A 24,368-nucleotide genomic window follows, 5' to 3' on the forward strand; every position below is an offset into this window, starting at 1 on the left:
CGACAATTTACGAAACTGTGCGAGTGTTCTACGACAATCTACGAAACTGTGCGAGTGTTCGGCGACAATTTACGAAACTGTGCGAGTGTTCTACGACAATCTACGAAACTGTGCGAGTGTTCGGCGACAATTTACGAAACTGTGCGATTGTTCTGCGACAATCTACGAAACTGTGCGAGTGTTCGGCGACAATTTACGAAACTGTGCGAGTGTTCTACGACAATCTACGAAACTGTGCGAGTGTTCGGCGACAATTTACGAAACTGTGCGAGTGTTCTACGAAAATCTAAGAAACTGTGCGAGTGTTCTGCGATAATCTAAGAAACTGTGCGAGTGTTCTGCGAGTGTTCTGCGACAATCTAAGAAACTGTGCGAGTGTTCTACGACAATCGTTCTAGCTTTAGTGAGATGAGATGGTCTTTTGATACTCTTCAGATGAACTGCATTGTGTTGATAAATACCTAATCTTGCATGTGCCCAAGGAAGATGACCCCCCCCCCCCCCCACACACACACACACTCACTGATCTCATTAGCGGACTAACTCGTACCAATAATCGCACAATTCCTTGTCATCTTGTAATCGCTCTCTGTAAGTTTTCTAATCCGAGGCAGGGCTTGAACAGGGGAACCTTATTTTTATATAGTTTATATTTTTATACGCTGGAAAAAAACACAACTGTAATTCAGACAACTTTGGGTGTTATTGTAAACTCTCTTATTCAATATACAATAACAATAGGTAGGAAGCGTTCAATCTTATAAATATATGTAATGACATAATTTAAGAGTGTTTCGAGTTATACGGCACCACAAATTGTATGCACGAAATCACGATCGCTTGATTGATGTATATTCATTATACTTACCGTCGCCACTAAAGATTGGTAATACTGGTTTGTATTATGAATATGAAACGTGCGAAATATAAAAATAAAACTCCACAAAGCATCAAGGTATCAATTTAACATCGGCATCACTTATGTTTTATAATGATTTGTTCAGTTTGGTATATAGGGATCTACAACTACCATAATGTTTAACAATTGTAGCCTTTCCGCTCATCATCCGGGCATACGAGCCGATGCTTGTGTTCTGTGGAACGCCAGAAACCATAGGTGTATCCGCGCCGAGTGTGCAAATCCCGCCACGAGACACGCTTGGAAAGCATCATTTCATCCCCAGGCTATCGGTCGTTGTTTGGGCTAAGTTGAGCATCATCACCAGCGCTGATAGCACCGTTGTGACCATCAAAGGAGACTATCATAAACTGGACACTTTCAATGCCGCTCCTGGCATACATACTCGTGTCATGGTCCTGGATATGGTAGGTTTTCCAAGGCAGGCAGAAACGCCCGTTGTTTTTATATATATATATATTCAATAATTATTATTTTCACAATATCTAACACAAAGGTCTTGACTTCCAAAGACCTGAAGTGTTGCAGTAATCAGTCTTGGAATCGTTCGGTATGATACAAAAAATAAAGACTTCCATGTAAATCTCCATACGTGTTTGTTCAAGTCCTTGGAGACAAGTGTTGGTATGTTTACCCTAGAGCATGTGCGTGTTCCGGAGAATGATTCAATATGTTATTTGAACTTTTAAACTCCCAATTTGTGAAAATTGACGTTTTATGAATGAAAACTGTAATTTGTATATTTTAGCTGTATGAAATCGAGGCCAGCAAGCCTGTCCAGGTACATTTACATTTGCAAACTCCTGCCGCGAGATACCACGAGATCATAGTTCCTGCCACGGACAAATACAACCCTATCACTTCCAGTCAGCTCCCGGGGTCAGCAAGCTCCGTGTTAAGGTGAGTAGCCTTTGCTATAAATAGGTCAGTGCGCATTCGGAACACATTCAGGCATTTTCCATCGAAAACAACCTCGGATGTATGTTGGTACATCGGCCGAAGTATTTCCTAAGATTATAATTAATAGTTTTGATTAATTGTAGCGTTTAACGTGCATTTTGTTTTACTAAGTTAAAATTGATTGTCGGTGAAGTGTATTATTGCATAAATAAGATTCCCAAGAGTAAAGTAATTAAGTTTAACTGCTAAATTGATATTGCTTCGCAATCTACTTGCAGCGTAGTTATATATCAAAGTGCTGAAAGCACTGATGGACTAGGGCTTCGTTCAGGGGAATGTTGACAACCATATTCTAAGCATTGAAAAAATCGGCTCACATCACAAGGGGTCACTGTTTAATGGGCTAGCTTAAACTTTAGACTAAAACTGCTTGCAAGCTGCAAAGGAAATTTGAAAAATCTAGTTAAGTGTGTGTAGAGTGAGGGGGGGGGGGGTGGGGGGGGGGGCACATATACTTCTTTAATTTGATCAAATCCTTTTATATCAAAGGTCTGTGAAGATTTTCAATGATGTAATTATATACTATATAGAAAACCTGTCACCTCTTTTTCAGGGGAGCTTTAAACCACAGGGCCATACTTTGAACAATCTTTGTAAAAGACATCTACATTGTACACCTATGTCAGACTGCATACACAGTGCTATTAGGAAGTAGTTTTTATTTAAAAAGAGAAAAAAATATTTTCTCCCTCTTAATTTGTGCTTGGTATTCAATTCATATAACATGTTACCATGATAACTTAGTGCTGTTGATACATATTAGGCACTGCCTTCTGTCTAATGCTATTCATATTACTGCTGCAGACTTTTGTACATAGCAAAGCATGTTGAGCAGACTAAGATGAGATGAATATCATTTTTAAAGTATGAAATATTGAAATGTCTTTTAAATACTTTGACCATCAAATTTCATAACATGGTGTCAGCAGTTCATCACACTGCTAGTGAGAATGGAATACCAAACATAATTGTATTCTTTATTATATACCCATCATCAATCCACATGCAATACATATCACAAAATACTTTAACCCATATTCCGCTCCAGTGCAATACGGCCATATACCACTCTTGCGACGTCACGTCATAACAAGTATGTTGCGCAATATTAAATTGACGTCATTAAACCAATGAGTGCATCCTTAAAATGAAATTTATTATGCAAAGATGTGGTTTCTAAGTGATCTAATCAGTAATGTATATAATAAAAGGGTTATTAGTACTGCGTTTTGATCCGGATATGGCGGAAGGTCATATTTGATTCTGGTAGTTTTTTGTAGATTTGATTTTACTCAGCTTGTGCCTTGTGAAATCCGAATCTGCAAAAATCTACTTGAGTTAAATACAACCCCCTGGATCAAAACGCAGGAACAACAAAACCTGTTACCCCGTGGACAGAGCATCTTTAACCCACAGGGCCATTGTAACTTTGAACAATCATTATAAAAGACAACTACATACAAGATGCTAAAGGAAGTAGTTTGGAAAAATTAAAAATTATTTTCTCCATCTTAATTTGTATGCATTAGATAACTCAATAATTGCAGCAGTTGGCCATTCTTGTATTGTTATCTGTCACTGTCCTGATAGCTCCCTATCTCAATAGATGCAAAAGGTTGTAGGTTCATGATTCTCCTGGTCCAATATGTCATACAGAAAGAAGATGTTGAATGTAGAATCAAGAATCTTTCTTTTCAGGCACTCAAAATTAAATAGTACTGTAACATTTGGAGTGCCAAGAATTTGTTGGATTCCTAGGCAACAGGTATCAGGTGTTGCAGTTCATTTGGCAAATACTTTTCACCCGTCCTTGTAAATCTAAAAAAGCTTTCATTTCGCAAAAGTAGTTCATATAACTATATTAAGGTTGCTAAATCAGAGTTTGAATAATTCTGCAAACTAGATGTGCCTTAAATTGCAGCAATTTGAACTCCAACTCATAATGTTAATTATGACATTAAGCTGGTTAAGCAATACTGCAGTTCCTTGGTGTGGGGATTGCTTTATTTACTTTAATAAACAAACAGTTCTTGCGTTGGAAAGTACAATTTATTAATATGCATTTTTCTTGCCCTGACTCCATCCAAGCCTTAAATCTTAGATCAACATGTACTTGGGGCTATGTGTAATATCAATGAGAACTATAAATTATGTTCAATTTAGTACCACTAATGATATTTCATTTCACATACAATAACACTAACATGTTCTTTAAAACCAATATCCCATGTTATGATAAAACCATTGCCAAGTTGGTAATTTGAAAAGACAAGAAATTATTTCTGGTCAGGGTTTGACATAGTGTTTCTAGACAGCGTGCTGGACTTGTTTTGCAGTTACTTTGAAAATCTTCAAAAGCTAAACTGTACAAGACTGAAGCAAAAAAATCACAATACCAAAAGGGTTTTTAAAGACTTGCAAGATCATTCTCACATGACCTATACCATTAGTTTTTATCTACAAACTTAAGTCAACATAATAATTAATATTTTACATAAATATTGCAATGAATAAAACATATTGCAATAAGTGCCAATAACATAGCAATCAAGTATGATCACTATAGGCCTAAACATGAGATTTCAACATTTCCAGATAAACAATAAATAATTTTACTTAACAATTTTCTCATTATTTACACAAGCTGAAAAAATGGTCTCTTTTTGAATACTTCACATATTTCATGGCTTTCATTATTCAAACTAACATTTCGCTTGTTATTTCAATATTCAATGATTTTGTAAACATTCATAAATGATGGTTAAAATTAACATTCATGCTAATCATGCTTACCAAAAGCACCTGACTGACCAATCAGTATCCAATTTTGGCAGGGCTTATTGGTGGTTCATTGAAATCAACCATGACCTCCCACAATCTGCACTGATAAACAGTAGTTAATGAGTTGTTTCAATTGTTCTTATTTGCATAAACTTAGAAAACAACTGCAGTGAATAAAATTTATTCCACATCACTGAGAGAAAGTTTAGAAAAATGAACGAGTTACATCTAGTAGGATATCAAATCCTACAAATGTATTCATCATTTTATATAACCGTATTTAGTAAATGTTAAATTTTTGAAAGTCTAAAAAGTTTCGTTTTTTGTATATCAAAGAACATTTGTGTGTATAACTTTGATGATATTTTGTGATTCATTTAATTTCATTCTTGTTTCATTTAGTGTTCAATCCCAAGCTTTCTTGTTCACATTTAAGTACAAGAAAGTCACATAATAATGATCTGAATAATTTCATTATAATGTAAGGTCACATAAAGGATATATTGTGCTTTTTAAAAATAACATTTGTTCATCTGTTTAAAATTATGTCAAATGTTGTGCATTGAAATTTTATTATGAGTTTAAAGCTGCACTCTCATTTTGACAACTTTTTTATATTTTTTGTCTTGGAACGAGTTTTGCGAACATCCATGGAAACCAGTTATATAAGACTGCTGAAAAAAATTTGGATGGCAGATTTTTATATTAAAGTTAAAAAAATGATGTTTTAAGCATTATTCTTAAACTGTTAGTAATGGTTTAAGCCATAAAACATTAATTTTTGAACGGAAATATGACAAACTATGAGCTGATTATTTGTCAGCAATCTGATATCATTGGTTTGAAGATATTTACGCAAAAAATTTGCTCTTTCCAAGACAAAAAAGTTGTAAAAACAGTAAATATGTGACAGTGCAGCTTTAAACTATGACAGGAATAATTCAAGGGAATGATTTTTTTGTGATTTCTAGCATTAAAATTGTCTGAATCGCATGCAAATTTATAATTTATGTAACATTGGTCAAACTTTTTGAACTTTGTGCTGTCTTCTTTTTGTTTGTCTCAAATTAATACAGCACTGGCTTCACTTGTTGTTTATGCAAGGGACTGTACACCAGATTGGCAACAAAAACAGTTTTTTTTTCCTGTAACGAATCTAAGGACACTTTTTAATAAAATATTTTACTGTTTGATATCGTTATTGTAAATAAAATACCAAAAAAACAAACAAACAATGCAGTGAAGTGTCATATCCACTATGCTATGAAGACTTACTTTAACTGGGTGGAATTTTCCAGATGTATACCTAACTCGCTAATATCATGTAATAACATCAACGGCAGATCACGCATAAGGAATGAATTCTACTCGGTAGACATACCTAGTAATCTTTTTTTAATGGAAAAACTTGAAATAACTGCTATTAATAAATCATTTGTAAACTATGGGGATCATCAGTTAGTAAGTTTGCATTAATTGTAAACATCGATATCAAGTTTATGTCAATTTTCTACAATTTTCTTTAAAATTTTGCTTTTTCATCATTAACTGAGTACAGCCCCTTTAAACTGTACCTTATAGTACCTTATCAAATATTTAAGAGAAATGGTCTACAACCAAGATTTGTCTAAATTATCCAGATTTCAAACTGCATTGTGTATGCGATTGGAAAGGTAATCTTGAAAGCTCACTAAAGTATAATTTTTACAAATAACATTCACCCTGCAAGGTACTCATATGTGGATGATACATAAAGATTTGCAAAGTCATTTATGTATACTTGCATTTATTGATACAGGTTACCTTTTTCTAATCTTTGATTTAGATTGCAAAGTATAACTTATATAAATAAATATATATATTCTTAACTTTATCTGAATACACAAGCTAATGCATCAGTCAATTGTAACCATGCCTCCTCCCGGTCCCAGAATAGCGGGGACTTTTACTTTCGGTCCAGCCAACCCCAGCTAAAATCCCCGCCCTGCGGAGATAATCTGATGGTCAAGTCCCCACCAAATGCCCCGCACCCAAGGGACATTATGTTAAGCCCCATCCACACTGTATTTTCCGGGAAGACCTGGCACTGCGGGGCCACCTGAAAGGTAAAAACATGGCCCATTTCGCCGGCTATTCCCCGGTATACCCCCGGATGTGGGAGCCGTGGTTACAATTGACTGGTGCATAATGATCCATGTAGCGATCCAATCTCATGCCAAAATGATTTTTGGTCTGACATCGCGAGGTTTGTTATTCTTAAGCATAAAAAAGCCTGGACAGCATTTGAGAAAGACTGTTGTGAGGTTAAATCTTCATTACTTCACTATTCCACAACATTTGGTGATAAGGGAACTTTATTGAATATTTTGATTTTAATTTCGTTCCCTAAACGCCACAAGTCAACTGATTAATTAATACAAATTCAATTCTATATCCACAATATTCGGCACTGCATTGTTAAATAAAACTCAAAAGTTACACTTGTAAATTATTTAACCAAATACATTTCCCTCAAATATTTCACAAATTTATATTGATCTATCAACAACAATGCATCACCATACAGTATCTCCGACTGATTTTGATTTTCATTCTTGGCTAGAAAACAAAAAGTGAGCACAAAGCGTCTTCAGAAAAAGAACTTGTAAAGTATGCACCAGTCAATTATACCCCCCCCCACCCCAGGGAACAGCAGGTACTTTGACTTTCGGTCCAGCCAATCCCCGGTAAAATCCCTGCCCTGTGAGAACGAACTGGTGGTAAAATCCCGTGAATACCCCCCAGCACCCTGTGGATCTAAGGTAAGAGCAATTCCCCGATATATTTTGAGGGAAGACAAAACCACCGCAATCACCCGGCATTGCGAGGACACTAGTTCTGGCTTCCATAACTTTAATGTTGATATTTATTTTTGACTTGTGCATTTCACAGGGGCAGGTTGTGTTGTTTTGACACACCACGCCTCTGTCCGTTTTGTTGTTTTTGTTGTTGCTTTTTTATCAATTTTTAGTAAGAATATGGTGTGGTTACTGTAACTTGTGATAATTGGCAAACTATATATTTTTTTTTAATTTTTATTTTATTATCTTTGTAAAGGGTGACGACTCGACCCTGAATTTCCATATATTTGCCGACATGACCCTGTTTAAGGAGCCATAACTTTATCAAAACTTTTGTGTCAAAACAACGCAACCTGCCCCTGTGGTAAGAGAGGAAATCAAAATTGAGCATGCAAGATTGTTTTATCAATGGCGATGGTTTATCACAATGTCATGTATTTACACTGAGAGTGGCTCCAAGACCTTTTATGCACATAGGTAAACAATCATCTTATTCACAAATGCTGTGCACATATTCATACATTTGGCTTCATTTAGAATGAAACTTCATAAATAAGTATGCGCATATTTGATATTTTTTTATCTCCATTTTGCAAAATTGAAATCACATGATTTTTTTCAAACGAACTTGGTATTGCTTGAAAATTGCGTGTCAAATTAAAAATGCTACCCACGGTAATATGAAAATAAATCCGTTTGATGGTGGTAATCATTCAATGGCGGCTTTATTGATAAATTTCCACAATAAAACACTATGAAATTCACATCATCAGCATCCGGAAGTAGTGATAACATACATGTATGTCTGAATCATTCGGCCGCTCTGATCAGAGTAAATTTTGAGGTCAATAAGTAGACTGCTACCCTGATTTACTTTTCCTCAAAAATATAAAGTTATACAGGTACGCGACATATGGTTTTTAGTTAACATTAATAGTATGAACAATAAATACCAAAAATCATGTTGCATTTAAAAATGTGCTAAGTGCCATGCGATGATTAGTTAAAAAACTTTGTATCGAAAAGAAAATAGCACGGAAACATGCAAATTATGTCGAAAAAAAGAACAGGGACCGACTTCGGAATACCAACATTGTATGCAAAGGATAACGATACTTTTTTTTAAACCAACTTTCCTGGTTGTTTTTCTACTTAGACCGCACGCTTTATTCGCTTTACGTATGAATTCACAAGACATTTCGAATGCGCGACGGGCACCGCGGTTAGCTGATACTGGTTTCTTTTCGGATAAAAGAGAAAGAGGGTACCAGTCTATCAATACAGAGCATTGAACGGAAAAATTTCGATGCGTACTTTTCCAATATGTTCATATTCTTATTGCATATAATCAGACCGTATGCAAGAATATTCATGTAGTTAACCCGATTAACTCACTCGCTACGTATGAATTTCTTGTGTTTCATTAAAAGAACATACAGTTAGCTTGAATTGTTAGGAGAACTATTTTTATTGGATGTTTTCATTGTAATCAGTTCTGGTACTACTTTGATTATTCAAATTCGCTAACGGCAATCCAATCAAAATACAGCGTATGAATACATTACGTCAGTGAACCCCCAGATGCGGCTTGAGAATGCAGATAGCGCGTTTATGGCTATGAACTAGGCCACAAGTGCCCTAGTCCAATAACTATTTCTGACATTGTGAACCGTCATATACTAGTACACAACATATACACCGTATACACCATTTCGATGGATTAGACAATGCGGGCAAGTCTTAAAACGGCTCTTTTATTAAATGCAAAGTATATTTGCGATGACATGCATATTGGGAAGATGTGAACGATCACTTACTATTAAGCCAATACTGACACAAACTCTCTCTCTCTCTCTCTCTCTCTCTCTCTCTCTCTCTCTCTCTCTCTCTCTCTCTCTCACTCTCACTCTCAAGTTAGAGACCTTATATGTCTTTATAAACTATTTTTCAATTCAGTGTTGGTGTGGATGCAAACGGAACACATTACAGCAATTCTACGCCGACAGCACCCGTGTTTTGGCTCTATATGTTTGATTTAAACAACCAAAGATACGTCTTACAGAATGACCAGAAATACCACACCACCAATGATGTGAGACCTTTTGTTTATAATTTTGTTTGTACGAAGAATTAAAAGACACATATGACATGCTGATTATTTATAGTTCCGATGTACGAGTATACACAATGTATGTGACTTTTAGAGCGAAGATAATACACAATAGCCTAGTAATATGTCCGGATATACACGACATTGTACGCGTAATATATATATATATGCATACTAACGCTATACAGCGTTAACGTTCATCTTAAACTAATCATTTTCGCTATGCATATCACGTGATGATGATCATTGTCGTCACGCATATCACGTGATGATGATCATTATCGCCACGCATATCACGTGATGATGATCATTGTCGCCACGCTTATCACGTGATGATGATCATTGTCGCCACGCATATCACGTGATCACGAAATAACGTGACATTTTTTTAAATAAGAGTTTCCCTTTAACTTTGAAAATAACGTTTTTAATTTTAATGGAAATTAAGTAACGTATTGCATGAATACGCGGAAAAAAACTTGACTAAAACATATAACGAGAACGTGTGTTAATCACACAGTCGTTGGTATACATTGTCTTTCCCTCTATCGACTCTCAATTAAAAGAAGAGTAATCGAAATTAAAAAACCCAAACTAACAATATCTATAATATAACTAAAATGAAACTGATATCTTTGAAATCTAAATTAATGAGGAATAAGAAGCACATGTCACATATGAATCCATGTGTTCACATATGCAGATAAAGAATGTATAGCTACCGACTATGTTTATGATTCATTTTTTAAGTTATAAATGCAATTATCAATGAATGTTGAGGCAAGTGTGAGGTTGAGTGCTTCTAAACTAGTTTCAGCTCTTAGTGAATCCATTGAGTGTTACCATTGACAGTTTCATAGCAGTTCCCCAATCTCTTTTAGACAACCAAATATCTTAAAGAGTTGAGTTGACACCTTGCTAACAATAATAAGTGAGGTTGCGTAATCAAAAAAGGGTTTACCCCCAGTGACCTCCTGTATCACTGGCCGTTCCAATGGGGCAATCGGCTATTTAAACTGTTTTGATGTATGTGCGGTATGTCTGTGGTGATTTGTATGTGCTATATGTCTGTGGTGTTTGTTATTTGCTATATGTCTGTTGTGTTTTGTATGTGTTGTATGTCTGTTGTGTTTTGTATATGCTATATGTCTGTTGTGTTTTGTATGTGCTATATGTCTGTACTGTTCTGTATGTGTTGTATGTCTGTGGTGTTTTGTATGTGCTATATGTGTTTGTTATTTGCTATATGTCTGTTGTGTTTTGTATGTGCTATATGTTTGTGGTGTTTGCATGTGTTATATATATGTGGTTTTTTATATGTGCTATATGTCTGTGGTGTTTGTATGTGTTATATGTCTGTGGTGTTTTGTATGTGCTATATGTCTGTGGTGTTTGTATGTGCTATATATCTTTGGTGTTTTGTATGTGTTGTATGTCTGTGGTGTTTGAATGTGCTATATGTCTGTGGTGTTTGTTTGTGTTATATATATATATGTATGTATTCTTCTGTATGTGTTGTATGTCTGTGGTGTTTGTATGCGCTATATGTCTGTGGTGTTTTTTAATGTGTTATATGTCTGTGGTGTTTTTTAATGTGTTATATGTCTGTGGTGTTTTTTAATGTGTTATATGTCTGTGGTGTTTTTTTAATGTGTTATATGTCTGTGGTGTTTTTTTAATGTGTTATATGTCTGTGGTGTTTGTATGTGCTATATGTCTTTGGTGTTTTGTATGTGTTGTATGTCTGTGGTGTTTTATATGCGCTATATGTCTGTGGTGTTTTGTATGTGTTATATGTCTGTGGTGTTTTTTTAATGTGTTATATGTCTGTGGTGTTTTTTAATGTGTTATATGTCTGTGGTGTTTTTTAATGTGTTATATGTCTGTGGTGTTTTTTTAATGTGTTATATGTCTGTGGTGTTTTTTAATGTGTTATATGTCTGTGGTGTTTTTTAATGTGTTATATGTCTGTGGTGTTTTTTTAATGTGTTATATGTCTGTGGTGTTTTTTAATGTGTTAAATGTCTGTGGTGTTTTTTTAATGTGTTATATGTCTGTGGTGTTTTTTAATGTGTTATATGTCTGTGGTGTTTGTATGTGCTTTATATCTTTGGTGTTTTGTATGTGTTGTATGTATGTGGTGTTTTATATGCGCTATATGTCAGTGGTGTTTTTTATGTCTTATATGTCTGTGGTGTTTGTATGTGCTATATATCTTTGGTGTTTTGTATATGTTGTATGTCTGTGGTGTTTTGTTTGTGTTACATGTCTATGGTGTTTTATTTTTGTGTTTTATATCTGTGTTATTTTGTATGTGCTATCTGTCTGGTGTGTTTCGTATGTGCTATATGTATGTGGTGTTTGTATGTGCTATATGTCTCTGGTGTTTGTATGTGCTATATGTCTCTGGTGTTTGTATGTGCTTTATGTATATGGTGTTTGTATGTGTCATTTGTCTGTGTTGTTTTGTAAGACAAGTCAAGGTTTCTTTATTTCACTCATTCCAATACATACATGGATAAATGAGGTATTTTATAAGGTAAATATCACATAGAGGCGAACTAGCGAAACGCATACATTTATATATTTGATTTCTTGCATTACATATTTTATTTACAATATATTTTAAATGTAGTAAATTGCCAGCGCAATGATTTGTTCACTCCTTGAAACATTAATTTAAATGGACATTCTGTGCATCTCGTTAAGTGTAAGTTTGGCTTGACCTTGTGCCTTTTAACGATGTCATTGTTATTTGTTTGACTACTGGGCCTGTCCCGACAGTTTCCATCGTATTGTTGATTAAATACGTTACTTGGAAATATTCTCAACCCAACTTTTTTATCCAAATGTTAAACAGAAAAATACTGTTTACCTCGTTCTAATAGAATAAGAAGTAGAAAGAGGAATTGTTTGAATATATTCAGAGCGTTTCTCGTCTAAACAAATAATTCTTACACAGACTTTATGCATATAGTTAATACAAAACAAACATAGTCAAACTAAACATGCAAATATATGTAAACAGTAGCATTCATAATCGACCTTAAGCAATACAAATGTATATGACTACGTGTTACCTCGTTCAAATTCATATAAATACAATCTCATGTGCAGGTGTGCGAGCTATCGGACCAGCTTCTGTCTGGTGACGGGAAGGATAACGACTGTGATGGACTCGCGGACGAGGAGGGAGCCTGCGCCATGTCCACTGCCCCCGGCAGTGTTGGTCAGTAGCTTCAAAATACAATATCGCTGATAACTGTTTACTAATTGTCGGTAAGCCACTACAAAAAACATATATCGCCGATAACTGTCCACTAATTGTCGGTAAGCCACTACAAACTGCAAGATCGCCGATAACTGTCCACTTATTGTCGGTTAGCCGCTACAAACTGCAATATTGCCGATAACTGTGCACTTCATGTCAGTAAGAAGCTACAAACTGCAATATCGCCGATTACTGTCCACTTATTGTCGGTTAGCCGCTACAAACTGCAATATTGCCGATAACTGTGCACTTCTTGTCAGTAAGAAGCTACAAACTACATTATCGCCGATTACTGTCCACTTATTGTCGGTTAGCAGCTACAGATTACAATAATGCCGATACCTATCCACTTATTGTCGGTTAGCAGCTACAGATACAATATTTCAAATAAACCGTCCACTTAGTTTTGGCTATAAGCTACACATTACAATATTGCCGATTTCTGTCCACTTATTGTCGGTTAGCAGCTACAGATTACAATAATGCCGATACCTATCCACTTATTGTCGGTTTGCAGCTACAAATACAATATTTCAAATAAACCGTCCACTTAGTTTTGGCTATAAGCTACACATTACAATATTGCCGATTTCTGTCCACTTATTGTCGGTTAGCAGCAACAGATTACAATAATGCCGATACCTATCCACTTATCGTCGGTTCGCAGCTACAAATACAATATTTTAAATAAACCGTCCACTTAGTTTTGGCTATAAGCTACACATTACAATAATGCCGACAACTGTCTACTTATTGTCGGTTAGCATTACAAAATACAAAATTGCCGATAACCGTCCACTTATTGTCGGTTAGCAGCTACACATTACAATAGTGGCGATAACTGTCCACTTATTGTCGGTTATCATTACAAAATACAATATTGCCGATAACCGTCCACTTATTGTCGGTTAGCAGCTACACATTACAATAGTGCCGATAACTGTCTACTTATTGTCGGTTAGCATTACAAAATACAAAATTGCCGATAACCGTCCACTTATTGTCGGTTAGCAGCTACACACTACACTATTACCGATACCTGTCCACTTATTGTCGATTAGCAGCTACAAAATACAATATTGCCGATAACCGTCCACTTATTGTCGGTTAGCAGCTACACATTACAATAGTGCCGATAACTGTCTACTTATTGTCGATTAGCATTACAAAATACAAAATTGCCGATAACCGTCCACTTATTGTCGGTTAGCAGCTACACACTACACTATTACCGATACCTGTCCACTTATTGTCGATTAGCATTACAAAATACAATATTGACGATAACTGTCCACTTATTGTCGGTTAGCAGCTACACATTACAATAGTGCCGATAACCGTCCACATATTGTCGGTATGCAGCTACACTTTACAATATTGCCGATAAACGTCCACATATTGTCGGTGAGTATCTTCAAAAACAATTTTGCCAATTACTGTCCACATAACGTCGGTTAGCAGCTACACACTACACTATTACCGATACCTGTCCACTTATTGTCGATTAGCAGCTACAAAATACAATATTGACGGTAACTGTCCACTTATTGTCGGTTAGCAGCTACACATTACAATAGTGCCGATAACTGTCCACTTATTGTCGGTATGCAGCTACACTTTACAATATTGCCGATAAACGTCCACATATTGTCGGTGAGTATCTTCAAAAACAATTTTGCCAATTACTGTCCACATAACGTCGGTTAGTAGCTTCAAAATACAATATTGCCGATAAATGTCCACTTTTTGTCGGTTAGTAGCTACAAAAATATACTGAAGCCGGCACCTGTCTCTTCACTTTCGGTTAATGAAATCAGTAAATAGCGTTGCTGATTAATATCCCGTGGTCTGTGGGTTAGTGATCACAAAAACAGCATTTCCTCACTATAGCACGGTCGATAAATGTTCCGTGAACTAAACTTATAACTTTCTCAAAATAACACCGCTGGTAAATGTCACATGCCTTGTTGGTAAGTGACTACAGACATAACTTTCACAATAACCGTGACTGCTGATAAATGTGCCATGCACTGTCGAATTAATACTCGTACGGTATAACAATTCAAACAATTATCCCTTGCACTGTCGCATTATTATTCCTACGGTATAAAACTGCTTATAAATGTCCTCCTGCCATGTCGGCTAGTGACTACAAAACTATGGCTACCACGGTTTAACACTGCTGAAAAACTACCCATGTCCTCTCGGTTAGCGACTACACAAATATAACGATTTTAATTTAATCACTGTTAATAAATGTCCATAACATGTCGCTTAATGGTTACACACTATAATTTTCTCAATTTGATATTGATAAATGGCCCAAGCTTCTTCGGTTTTCAAAGAACTAACCTAATAACACTTGCTAAAAAATTCCATGCACTGTCGGTAATTGACTCATAAGTTACAACTACCTCAATTTAACGCTGCTAATAATGGCCCACGCCCTCAAGGTTAGCGACTTTATCAATTTTAAAGTGTGTATAACTATATTTAATAAGGATATTTTAAAACTGTACAAACAAAGTCCGATCATATTAAAAGGTGTTTGAGGAAACAAAATACAAACTCATTTAAACTACGTAAAAGTGCGATGTTTTTAGAAATAATTTTACGTCAAACTGCGCGTCATGACTTCAATAAACAAAGACGCACTGTGTCTTGATTAAATGTTCTTTCTTTGAAATCTGAAGTTAAATTTGATCTAAAAGTTAAGGTCTGAATGTATCAATCACATGTGTCCTGTTTAAATTGAAAACGCCGACCATTGGATACGTTGCGCAGATTGTACGTCGACTTCCTTACGTGCCCAAGGGTCGTTTTGTCGCATCCAAATCGGAAACACATTAAGAAAACGTAGTGTTTACAGAAAAATGACTGCCTTAAACTATACAGCTGACCGCATAAAACATGCATGTGTCGTTTGTAATCACTGACAGTGTTCAGAATGCACAAGTCATAATTAATTACTGACCTGTTAAGCATGCATGTGTCGTTTCTAATCACTGACCGTGATAAACATAAATATGCCGTTGCTGATAACTGACCGTACTAAACATGCATGTGCATTTTCTTTCAAGACCCAGACATAGACGGGGCGCTGTATGAGGATTGCTTGACTGGAACAGGTAGCATATGATATGATGTCATGATATGCATAGAACCCATGCAGACAGAAAATCTTTTTTAATGTTCATTTCATCACATGCATTGTATTTATTTCGTAAATGTTTGTCATGCAATACGTTATAATGTGTGCACGCATCACCATCATTATAACTAGTGACATCACCATTAACAGTGACATCACCATCACCAGTGTCATCACCATCACCAGTGACATCACTATTACTAGTGACATGACCATCACCAGTGGCATCACCGTCATCAGTGACATCACCATCACTAGTGTTATCACCATCACCAGTGTCATCACCAATGGCATCACCATCACAAGTGATATCACCAGTTACATAACAATCTGCAATGTAGTAGGAAATCACCAGTGTTATCAAAATCACTTTCATTAATGGTGGCATTACCATCAACATTGTGTCATCACCATCACCAGTGACATCAATATCACTAGTGACATGACCATCACCAGTGACATGACCATCACCAGTGGCATCACCGTCACCAGTGGCATCACCATCACCATCACTAGTGACATCACCATCACCAGTGACATCACCATCACCAGTGCCCTCACCATCACCAGTGACATCACCATCACCAGTAACATCACCATCACCAGTGACATCACCATCACCAGTGAAATCACCATCACCAGTGACATTACCATCACCAGTGACATCACCATCACCAGCGACATCACCATTACCAGTGAAATCACCATCACCAGTGGCATCACCATCACCATTACCAGTGACATCACCATCACCAGTGGCATCACCTTACCAGTGACATCACCGTCACCAGTGGCATCACCGTCACCAGTGGTATCACCATCACCGATGACATCACCATTACCAGTGGCATCACCTTCACCAGTGGCATTACCATCACCAGTGGTTTCACCATCACCATCACCAGTCACATCAGCATCACCAGTGGCAACACCATCACCAGTGACATCACCATCACCAGTAACATCACTATCACCATCACTAGTGACATCACCATCACCAGTGAAATCACCATCACCAGTGACATCACCATCACCAGTGACATCACCATCTTTAGTGACATCACCATCACCAGTGGCATCACCATCACAAGTGGCATCACCATCACCATCACCAGTGACATCACCATCACCAGTTGCATCACCATTACCAGTGAAATCACCATCACCAGTGACATCACTATCACCAGTAACATCACCATCACTAGTGACATCACCATCACCAGTGACATCACCATTACCAGTAATATCACCATCACTAGTGACATCACCATCACTATTGACATCACCATCACTAGTGACATCACCATCACTAGTGACATCACCATCACCAGTGGCATCACCATCACCAGTGGCATCACCATCACCAGTGACATCACCATCACCAGTGGCATCACCGTCACCAGTGGTATCACCATCACCGGTGACATCACCATTACCAGTGGCATAACCGTCACCAGTGGCATTACCATCACCAGTGGTTTCACCATCACCATTACCAGTGACATCACCATCACCAGTGGCAACACCATCACCAGTGACATCACCATCACCAGTAACATCACTATCACAATCACTAGTGACATCACCATCACCAGTGACATCACCATCACCAGTGACATCACCATCACTAGTGACATCACCATCACCAGTGACATCACCATCTTTAGTGACATAACTATCATCAGTGGCATCACCATCACCAGTGGTATCACCAATCACATCGCCATCACCAGTGGCTTCACCATCACAAGTGGCATTACCATCACCATCAACAGTGGCGTCACCATCACCAGTGGCATCACCATCACCAGTGACATCACCATCACCAGTGACATCACTATCACCAGTAACATCACCATCACTAGTGACATCACCATCACCAGTGACATCACCAACACCAGTCATATCACCATCACCAGTGACATCACCATCACTAGTGACATCACCATCACCAGTGGCTTCACCATCTTCAGTGACATCACCATCATCTGTGGCATCACCATCACCAGTGGCATCACCGTCACCAGTGGTATCACCATCACCAGTGACATCACCATCACCAGTGGCATCACCATCACCATCACCAGTGACATCACCATCACCAGTGGAATCACCATTACCAGTGACATCACCATCACCAGTGACATCACTATCATCAGTAGCATCATTATCACCAGGGAAATCACCATCACCAGTGAAATCACCATCACCAGTGACATCACCATCACCAGTGGCATTACCATCAACATCACCATCACCAGTGACATCATCATCGCCAGTGGCATCTCCATCATCAGTGACATTACCATCACCAGTGACATCATTATCACCAGTAACATCACCATCACAAGTGACATCACCATCACCAGTGGTATCACTATCATCAGTGACATCAACATCACCAGTGACATCACCATCACTAGTGACCTCACCATCACCAGTGACATCACAATCACCAGTGGCATCACCATCTTCAGTGACATCACCATCATCAGTGGCATCAAAATCACCAGTGGCATCACCGTCACCAGTGGTATCACCATCACCAGTGACATCACCATCACGAGTGGCATCTCCATCATCAGTGACATTACCATCACCAGTGACATCACTATCACCAGTAACATCACCATCACAAGTGACATCACCATCACCAGTGGTATCACCATCATCAGTGACATCAACATCACCAGTGACATCACCATCACTAGTGACCTCACCATCACCAGTGACATCACCATCACCAGTGGCATCACCATCTTCAGTGACATCACCATCATCAGTGGCATCATAATCACCAGTGGCACTACCGTCACCAGTGGTAACACCATCACCAGTGACATCACCATCACCAGTGGCATCACCATCACCAACACCAGTGACATCACCATCACCAGTGACATCACCATCACCCTCACCAGTGACATCACCCTCACCAGTGACATCACCATCATCAGTGACATCACCATCACCAGTGACATCACTATCACCAGTAACATCACCATCACTAGTGACATCAACATCACCAGTGAAATCACCATCACCAGTGACATCACCATCAACAGTGACATCACCATCACTAGTGACATCACCATCACCAGTGACATCACCATCACCAGTGGCATCACCATCGTCAGTGACATCACCATCACCAGTGACATCACCATCACGAATTGCATCACCTTCACAATCATCAATGGCATTACCATCACCAGCGGCATCACTATCATCAGTGGCATTACCATCACCAGTGGCGTCACCATCATCAGTGGCATCACAATCACCAGTGGTATCACCATCACCAGTGACATTATCATCACCAGTGGCATCACCAGCGGCATCACCACCATTTCCAGTGGCATCAACATCACCAATGGCATCTTCATAACCACTGTCATTACCATCACCAGTGACATCACCGTCACCAGTGGCATTACCGTTACCAGTGACATCACCATAATCAGTGGCTTCATTTTAATCAGTGACATCACCATCAGCAGTGGCATCACCATCACCAGTAACACATTAATCACCGGTGGCATCACCGTCACCAGTGACATCACCATCACCAGTGACATCACCATCACCCGTGGCATCACTATCACCAATGACAACACCACCACCAGTGACATCACCATCACCAGTGACATCACCAACACCAGTGATATCACCATCACCAGTGACATCACCATCACTAGTGACATCACCATCACCAGTGGCTTCACCATCTTCAGTGACATCACCATCATCTGTGGCATCACCATCACCAGTGGCATCACCGTCACCAGTGGTATCACCATCACCAGTGACATCACCATCACCAGTGGCATCACCATCACCATCACCAGTGACATCACCATCACCAGTGGAATCACCATTACCAGTGACATCACCATCACCAGTGACATCACTATCATCAGTAGCATCATTATCACCAGGGAAATCACCATCACCAGTGAAATCACCATCACCAGTGACATCACCATCACCAGTGGCATTACCATCAACATCACCATCACCAGTGACATCATCATCGCCAGTGGCATCTCCATCATCAGTGACATTACCATCACCAGTGACATCATTATCACCAGTAACATCACCATCACAAGTGACATCACCATCACCAGTGGTATCACCATCATCAGTGACATCAACATCACCAGTGACATCACCATCACTAGTGACCTCACCATCACCAGTGACATCACAATCACCAGTGGCATCACCATCTTCAGTGACATCACCATCATCAGTGGCATCAGAATCACCAGTGGCATCACCGTCACCAGTGGTATCACCATCACCAGTGACATCACCATCACCAGTGGCATCTCCATCATCAGTGACATTACCATCACCAGTGACATCACTATCACCAGTAACATCACCATCACAAGTGACATCACCATCACCAGTGGTATCACCATCATCAGTGACATCAACATCACCAGTGACATCACCATCACTAGTGACCTCACCATCACCAGTGACATCACCATCACCAGTGGCATCACCATCTTCAGTGACATCACCATCATCAGTGGCATCATAATCACCAGTGGCATCACCGTCACCAGTGGTAACACCATCACCAGTGACATCACCATCACCAGTGGCATCACCATCACCAGTGGCATCACCATCACCAGTGACATCACCATCACCCTCACCAGTGACATCACCCTCACCAGTGACATCACCATCATCAGTGACATCACCATCACCAGTGACATCACTATCACCAGTAACATCACCATCACTAGTGACATCAACATCACCAGTGAAATCACCATCACCAGTGACATCACCATCAACAGTGACATCACCATCACTAGTGACATCACCATCACCAGTGACATCACCATCACCAGTGGCATCACCATCGTCAGTGACATCACCATCACCAGTGACATCACCATCACGAATTGCATCACCTTCACAATCATCAATGGCATTACCATCACCAGCGGCATCACTATCATCAGTGGCATTACCATCACCAGTGGCGTCACCATCATCAGTGACATCACAATCACCAGTGGTATCACCATCACCAGTGACATTATCATCACCAGTGGCATCACCAGCGGCATCACCACCATTTCCAGTGGCATCAACATCACCAATGGCATCTTCATAACCACTGTCATTACCATCACCAGTGACATCACCGTCACCAGTGGCATTACCGTTACCAGTGACATCACCATTATCAGTGGCTTCATTTTAATCAGTGACATCACCATCAGCAGTGGCATCACCATCACCAGTAACACATTAATCACCGGTGGCATCACCGTCACCAGTGACATCACCATCACCAGTGACATCACCATCACCCGTGGCATCACTATCACCAATGACAACACCACCACCAGTGAAATCACCGTCACCCGTGGCATCACCATCACCAATGACATTACCACCACCATTGGAATCACCATCACCTGTGGTTACATCACCATAACCAGTGGCATCACCAACACCAGAGACATCTTCATTACCAGTGACATCACCATCACCAGTGACATCACCATCACCAGTGGCATCACCGTCACCAGTGGTGTCACCATCACCAATGACATCACCACCACCATTGGAATCACCATCACCTGTGGTTAAATCACCATAACCAGTGGCATCACCAACACCAGAGACATCACCATCACCAGTGGCATCATCATCACAAGTTACATCACCATCACCATTGACATCACTATCACCAGTGGCATCACCAGTTACATTATCATCTGCAATGTAGTACGAAATTGCCACTGACATCAACATCACTATCATTTATGGTGGCATTACCATCAACATTGGCATTGCCATCACCAATGGAATCACTATCACAGGCGATATCAACATCAGCAGTGACATTAATTTCACTAGTGGCATCACCATTACCAGTGACATTACTATCACTAGTGGCATCACCATTACCAGTGACATTACTATCACTAGTAGCATCACCATCACCAGTGACATCACTATCACTAGTGGCATCACCATTACCAGTGACATTACTTTCACTAGTGGCATCACCATTACCAGTGACATTACTATCACTAGTGGCATCACCATTACCAGTGAAATTACTATCACTAGTGGCATCACCATTTATATTGTCATCACCACCACTAGTGGCACCGCTATCAACATTGTCATAGATGTCAACAGTGACATCACCATCACCCAAGGCATTACCAGTATATCATTAATATCATCGTCACCACCCATTGCATCACTATCATCAATATCATTACCATCACCATTTGCATCACTATCATCAATATCATTACCATCACCATTTGCATCACTATCATCAACCATCAGTCAATAACACCTTTGTAAAGAATTATTTAATTGAAACTTGAAATTTCTGGGATCAGTTTTAATAGAATATTGCTTGCTCTTTGATATGAAGAAATGGAAACCGGATCACTTTTTTTATACAGTGCCCACATCAACAATATCGCTGGGAGTCGATTCTACCGACGTTCAATGCTCTACTGGTGGCGGCGTTGGGGGAGAGTTCATAGACAACTTCCTGCCCGTTTCAGTCAACTCGAGCACTCTTCCTGTCACTGAAACCTCCACACCCGCGTCCCCACCCCCTATCTTGGAGGACACATATCCAGAACTGCCCATCCCTACTACAAACGCGGGAGCCTCCGCCATGTTCTCCACGTCCACCTCAAGCAGCAGTAGAGACACATCCGCAAATGCCACTACGGCTGGTAAATATTTCACTGAGTGACTGTCATCACTTTCACGTAACGTATATTATATTCGTAAATCAAGTTGCGACTACTGCCGACAAATAAGTGCATTAAAGACACAAAATAAACACAATTAACAGTAATTTAGACACTTGTTATATGATCAACGAAACAGCTGTTTTGGCTTAGAAATAAGTCATAGAATTAGATCATAAAACATAAACTTACCACTGTAAACTCCTTCTACAATAAATACTGTTATTCAATAAAGATATTAAAGTCAAAAACGGAAGACAAAGATTCAAAGACGGAAAACACTGCATATACTACACTACAAGCACAAAAGAGCATGCGAGTTTAAAATAAGATCAGTTTGTCTCCGAACAGTTAAACGAGAGTCTTGCAATTGATAAGTTCCCTGTATTTCCGTTGTTGCAGAAGAGTGCATGCAACCCTGTTACTGCCCGTGTGGCTGGGTCGAGCCCAAGAACTACACCACCGCCGAGATACAGCAAAAGGTCGCAGAAATACAGGCGAAACTCAAGGTTCCGGTCAAGGATCTTAGCGCTACGGTAAGCAGGGACTCAAAGGATATAAAGAACAAATTAAACTATATGAATAACTCTTTGGGTCAGTTTTGTTAGAATGATATTGTGGTTAATTTCAAGTTAAGTGTAAAACGCAGAATATGAGGATTTAGTTGTATCGTTGTTCGCCCCTCATGCAAGATGAGCGTTTTTGGAGCACCATTAAGGGCAAGCGCGCATTTAAATGGTCATTCATAAATAATTTAACAGCAGACACACTACTAATAAACTTTTAATTAAAATATTTTTGTTCGGCATATCCTGCTCGAAGAATGTCAAACTTGCTTCAAATGATTACTAATACAATAAAAAGTTTAAAAACCTTTTATACAATATCCTTTTCGAAAATATAGTCCAAGAGGTTCTGGGTTTTATCAAATGAACGAACTCAAGCTTGTGGCCAGCAGTGTCACAGTCGCAATAACGATACATGCGTGAACAAAATATGTAGTTTAAATGTATAAGCCATGTAAATGTTACATAATTGTTACATAATTGTTTAAGAAGCGGAAGTTGATCAGCGCACCTGACTACCGCACGGCAGCCAAGGCTATCGGGTATGTGGGCGTGGCCTTTCTCGTGGTCTCCCTTGGCTCCATCTTTCTGCTTGACGTTCCCACTCTATTGAACGACGCTAAGATGCTTGTGGAGAACATGCGCAACGTGTTTCCGCGCTGACTACCCGCAAAGTACTTGTTACGGATACTGTGACCGAGCGTGTTTTTTTCCTCTTTGTTGTTTATCTCTTATCCGTCCATTGTTTTATTATATATAATAATGTCAAGATATGCAATGCCGACGCGGCGTCGACGATGTCTGCAGGATCGCCTTCATTCTTGTGTGAATAATAACTTTTTGACTAGTTGAAAACATTCAACGTAAATTGGGTGTTTTAGAACAGATTTTACGGCAAGTTTGATAGTCAGCATTGTTTGGAAATACGTACGTACAATGAAACAATGTTTCCTTATCACATTACGGCTCAGCCTGCGTTGTTTTGGTATTAATGTTTCGTTTCAATTTG

The 24,368-nt window shown here is 38.9% G+C and overlaps 1 protein-coding gene across 2 annotated transcripts in view; it reads left to right on the forward strand.

Annotated features, from left to right (window-relative positions):
• LOC128242963 (uncharacterized) overlaps positions 1-24,033 on the forward strand; it is a 63,974-nt gene extending 39,941 nt beyond the window's left edge. The window contains exons 12-19 of one of the 2 annotated variants that reach the window (XM_052960421.1): positions 1,052-1,326; positions 1,668-1,819; positions 9,457-9,592; positions 12,728-12,839; positions 15,962-16,009; positions 22,494-22,775; positions 23,196-23,329; positions 23,849-24,033. In XM_052960421.1, coding sequence (XP_052816381.1) covers positions 1,052-1,326; positions 1,668-1,819; positions 9,457-9,592; positions 12,728-12,839; positions 15,962-16,009; positions 22,494-22,775; positions 23,196-23,329; positions 23,849-24,022 — 1,313 coding nt within the window. In that variant the 3' untranslated portion in view covers positions 24,023-24,033. The remainder of the gene's footprint in view (positions 1-1,051; positions 1,327-1,667; positions 1,820-9,456; positions 9,593-12,727; positions 12,840-15,961; positions 16,010-22,493; positions 22,776-23,195; positions 23,330-23,848) is intronic. The other variant, XM_052960429.1, reaches the window with a different exon arrangement.
• Positions 24,034-24,368: the final 335 nt, after the last annotated feature.

The sequence above is a fragment of the Mya arenaria genome, chromosome 2, assembly GCF_026914265.1.
Source record: "Mya arenaria isolate MELC-2E11 chromosome 2, ASM2691426v1".
NCBI classification, from domain to species: domain Eukaryota; kingdom Metazoa; phylum Mollusca; class Bivalvia; order Myida; family Myidae; genus Mya; species Mya arenaria.